The sequence below is a fragment of the Nicotiana tomentosiformis genome, chromosome 6 (genome assembly GCF_000390325.3).
Source record: "Nicotiana tomentosiformis chromosome 6, ASM39032v3, whole genome shotgun sequence".
In the NCBI taxonomy this organism is placed as follows: domain Eukaryota; kingdom Viridiplantae; phylum Streptophyta; class Magnoliopsida; order Solanales; family Solanaceae; genus Nicotiana; species Nicotiana tomentosiformis.
This window is the reverse complement of record NC_090817.1, coordinates 27,450,542-27,455,743: the sequence shown is the minus strand read 5'-3', so window position 1 is coordinate 27,455,743 and position 5,202 is coordinate 27,450,542. Positions and strand designations below refer to the sequence as shown.

Genomic DNA, 5,202 nt, shown 5'->3' with positions numbered 1-5,202 from the left:
CCTAAACAACAAGTCCCCAAAGTTCAGAAACCCGTCCAACAAGGCTTCCAGAAAGCTTCGCCTTCCAAGGCAGCCCTCAAGGAAAAGCTGAAACAAGCCTTACAAAATATTGAAGATTACGAAGAAGATCAAATCATCCAATTGATCGAAGATGCTGCTTCTACAGGAAAAAGCAACAATGGTGATATGTGCGACCCAAAGGGTATAGACTTGGCGTACATGGATCCAAATTACGATTAGTGGAATCTGCACCAACAGAGTCCCCATCAGCAAAGACCGACAAAGTCTCCATCAGCAAAAAAGAATCTTGCTTTCACTGTTCACCTTTTAAAAAAGAAGACAGCTTTTTACTGTTTGCTTTTAAGTGTGGACCACCCATTTCTGTTTGTTGACCACTTTAGATTGTCGATTAAATCAGACCGCACATTTGTACGCCTAAGATGAAAGGCATCTTTTCTTTAGTCTATTTAAGACTCCCTCTTCCCAGGGTAAGAGGCATCAGAAAATTTCCCAAATTTTCTAAGACCTCTCCCCTCTGTATTTCTCTTATCTTCCGTTGCTATGTTCATAATGTTTAATCAATAATAATCTTGTAAGTTTGTTTTAAGGGATTTACTTATATTGTCTTTAAAGTTTTTATACTGCATCCCATTCCGTATCTACTCCCTTTGTTGTTACCAGTAGTTGGGACGGAAGTTTCGACATTTTCAGTTACGTCTTCCTCCGGGGGTTTAGAAGAAGAAGATACGGAAGGAACAGTAGCCTTCTTCTAAAGGAACTAGTTCTGCTCGAAAGATTAGAACTTGATCCTAAGAATTTTAGATCAATAGATCCATCAGGGAATTGAATTACCTGCTCAATCTGAGATCTTTCAAGATTCGAAGTAGAAGGTTGAGTTATGGCATCGAAGTGCCATTCATCACTTGTGAGTATATCATTCCAATTATGGAGTCTAGGGACAAATACTGTACTATGATTAGTATTTGCTTCCATTAGCATGGTGACTCCCTTGACACTTTCAACTCGAGCTCTAGGGACAAGAGTAGTGTCCATGAGTCTGTAATAGACTCTGTGGATGATAGCTACTTCACGAGTATTGATTTTGCTATTCATGTTCTTGGTTTTGACGTTCAAGGTCAAAGTATCCATGACGTTAGGGTCATTGATATCTACCGAGAAATTAGGATAGCAGTTAAAGTATACCGGGCCATTGGCTAGGTTACTTTGAAGAATCCCTAAGAGAGAGTCGTCAAAATTCAAGAGACGAGCATCTCTTAGAAGGACGCAGATGGGTACGTCTAAACATTTCCTGAAGAGAGGTTTGACAGCAATTTGAACTAAACCAATATGTAAGTAATTGAATCGATTTTTGTATCTATTCAAATCATGCTCAGAAAGTAACTTAATAATTTCTAAAGAATTATTAATAGCAATAGTGGACTCACAGGTCTTAATGTTATGCTTCTTTACGAAACTGAAATTTTCTAATTCATAAATCTTTTTAAAAGGTTCATTGGGGATATTCCAATTTTGTAAATCAGTTTCTAATTTAGCAATCTTAGTTGCTGCAGAAGATAAATTAACACGATTCAAAACATGCTGGTTTTGATTCATATTTTGAAAATACAGTCTAAGGGCTTATAAGGCTAAAATAACTATTCAATACGTATAATTAAACAGTATATATGTATAGCAGGATACAATACCTTATTCTCTTAGATGTAATGGCTTCTCAGTAATGTCTTCTTGGTTTTACATCCTTTTCTCTAAAGTCATCTTAGCGACTGGAACACCTAGCAAGGTCTAAACGCCTACCTCGGCAACATCGACCTATCTCAATCAGGCTTGCCAACGTCTGAACCGGATATTAATCGGTGACTTCATACTTATAGAGAAAATAACCACCTCATACTGGAACTTTGAAGCAAATTAAAACTAGAGATAAAAGAACTGTATACAAGACATACATAGATATAGTTTAAATATCACATAATGAAAATAATTTTGCCATGCCCTAGACAGTATATGTACTTAGCTGCTCATACTAAGTACGCATACTGCCAACATGGCTCTGATACCAAGTAGAGACGGAACGGGATGCAGGATAAAAACTTTTAAATACAGTAAAAGAAAATCCCTTAAAACAAACTTACAAGATTTTATTGATTAAACATTATGAACATCGCAACGGAAGATAATAGAAATACAAAGGGGAGAGGTCTTAGAAAATTTGGAAAATTTTCTGATGCCTCTTACAATGGGGAGAGGGTGTCTTAAATAGACTAAAGAAAAGATACCTTTCATCTTAGGCATACAAATGTGCAGTCTGATTTAATCGACAATCTAAAGTGGTCGACAAACAGAAATGGGTGGTCCACTCTTAAAAGCAAACAGTAAAAAGTTGTCTTCTTTTTCAAAAGGGGAACAGTGAAAGCAAGATTCTTTTTTGCTGATGGAGACTTTGTCGGTCTTTGCTGATGGGGACTCTGTTGGTACAGATTCCACTAATCGTAATTTGGATCCAGGTACGCCAACGCTATACCCTTTGGGTCGCACATATCACAATTGTTGCTTTCTCCTGTAGAAGCAGCATCTTCGATCAATTGCATGATTTGATATTCTTCGTAATCTTTAATATTTTGTAAAGCTTGTTTCAGCTTTTCCTTGAGGGCTGCCTTGGAAGGCGAAGCTTTCTGGAAGCCTTGTTGGACGGGTTTCTGAACTTTGGGGACTTGTTGTTTAGGAGTCCACCCCTTGATCTTGATCTCTTTAGACAGATATTTGATTCTGTCAAATTCTGCCTTGATAAAATTCCAGCTGACGATAAAGGATATCCTCTTCTGGACAAAGTACTTACACATTTTAATGTGTTCAGGTAAAGTAGAAATGGCCTCTTTGGTCGGAAAATCATCAAACCTGTTGAGGAATTGCTGGGGGAGGATCTCTCTGTTTCCTCCGAATATGTTCCACCATTCGTAGAACCATCTAGGGATTATAGCTTTAGTAACTTCTAAGCTATACTTAACAAACCAAGTATGTCCTGGTCTAATATACATAAAATTGAACCATGCTACCTTGTAATCATGCCAGCAATAAGTCTGGGGACGATGAGTCATGGTGAGTGCAGGTGATCGGCGAACCACTCAAATGGTGATAAAATTTTCTTAATAGTAAACCTTGAATAATTAATAAATCCTGGTCTATTTTGACACAAAGTATGTTCTACTTCAATGGAGTCGGTATCAATGAGGATGGCTTCGTAGAATCTCCTCATTTTGTATGAACTTTCAGTGTCCACGTAATTAAAATCCGTTTAGCAAGGGTTGATTAGGTCTTCTAACCTGAGACCTTCATACTCTTTATCTAGAGCTAGAATAGGTAATACCTGGAGGGTAATATATTCGAACATTTCTTCTTTTTGAAGATCTTCTTGTGGTGTCTTCTTAACTGAAGGATTGACTACTTCTGCAAAAGACTCTGGGACTTTCATGGTGTAGATCTCTTTTGTCTGAACTGTAGAGCTGGATGTTGACCCTTTTTCCAAAGGTTTTGGTTGGGTTTTGGTAAGTTTCTCTGAGGGAACTGGAATTGGTGCTGGTAATTTTGGGTACTCAGCTAGAGCTGTATATCGGTTTTGGAAAGAAAGTTGTGGCCTTTGAGGGGCTGATGTTTTGATAGGAGTTATGGGAAGAGGGACAAATGGTCTAGCCATTTGAGGTTTGTTGATCTCTTTTCCTTTGGAAGGAGCATTAGGTCTGAAGGGCCTCATCTTTTCCCTGTAAAAATTCTCTTGTTAGAAAATCAGGTAAAGAATTTTCTTCTCCTTTGATAAATTCAATTTTAAAATCAAAGCTAGACAGTAGAGCTTGCCATCTAGCAAATATTTGTTTTGAAACCAGATTTTTAACATCCTTTTGTAAAATTTCTTTAGCAGATTTACAATCTACTCTAACCAAAAATTCTTTGTTAATAAGATCGTCTTGAAATTTAGTGATACATAGCACTATAGACAAAACTTCTTTCTTAACAGTAGAATAGTTTTTCTGGGCGGAATTCCAGATTCCTGAAGTAAAACGAACCAATTGCTCAGAAGACTCAATGGAAATCTTTTGTTTGAGGATACCACCGTAACTTATATCTGAAGCATCTGTTTCAACTATCATAGAAGTTTCTGGGTTAGGGATTCCTAAGCAGGGAAGGTTTTGTACAAGTTTCTTAACTTGGACGACCGACTGTGTCTGTACTTGACTCCATGGGATAGGATTCTTCCTAAGTCTTTTGTAAAGAGGCTCACAGACCTGTCTAATGTTGGGGATAAAATCAGCAACATAATTGAGACTTCCTAAGAATCTCTGTAGTTGGGTTTTATCACTAATCTCATTAGGAAATTTCGACGAGAACTCTATGGCTCTGCAAATTGGTTTATAAGATCCTTGGTAAAGGTCGTGACCTAAGAATATAATAGAGGTTTGGAAGAGTTTGATCTTCTGGGCACTAACTACCAAACCGTTTCTCTTAACAACTTTCAGGAAGGTGTTGAGATGCTTGAAATGAGAATCTATGTTATCAGAAAATATAAGAACATCATCTATATAGACAATAGACATATAACTGTAATCATTAAATATGGAGTTCATGATATTCTGAAACTCAGATGGGGCATTCTTGAGCCCAAATGGCATTACATTCCATTCGTATTGACCGAAGGGAACATTAAACGCCGTTTTGTATCTGTCTTTCTCAGCAACTTGAATTTGCCAGAAACCAGATTTCATGTCGAACTTACTGTATATATTAGCTTTGTAAGTTCTTTTCAGAAGATCCCTTTTGTTGGGGATGGGATATCTAATCCATTTTAGGACAGCATTCAAAGGTTTATAGTTTATAACTAATCGTGGGGCACCTCTCTCTTTCTCTGCACTCTTGTTAACATAAAATGCAGAACAACTCCAAAGAGATTTAGAGGGATGAATAATGTTGTTTTTAAGGAGATTCGAAATCTCTTTTTTGCAAACTTCCATAATTTCATGATTCATCTGAATAGGTCTTGCCTTGGTAGGGATGGCCTGTTCATTGAATCCTTCTGTGTAAGGGAGTTCAACCAAATGCTTTTTTCTTTCCCAAAAAGCATTAGGAAAATCAGAACATATTTCTTGTTCAAAAGTGTTTTGAAGATTAGCTATTTTAGTAACTATCTCCGGG

The 5,202-nt window shown here is 37.2% G+C and overlaps 1 protein-coding gene across 1 annotated transcript; it reads right to left on the bottom strand.

The window, feature by feature from the left end:
- Window positions 1-711: 711 nt before the first annotated feature.
- LOC138893718 (uncharacterized) lies at window positions 712-1,614 on the bottom strand. The gene has a single exon (XM_070178372.1). The coding sequence runs from the start codon at window positions 1,612-1,614 to the stop codon at window positions 712-714; it is 903 nt and encodes a 300-aa protein (XP_070034473.1).
- Between the last annotated feature and the right edge of the window lie 3,588 nt (window positions 1,615-5,202).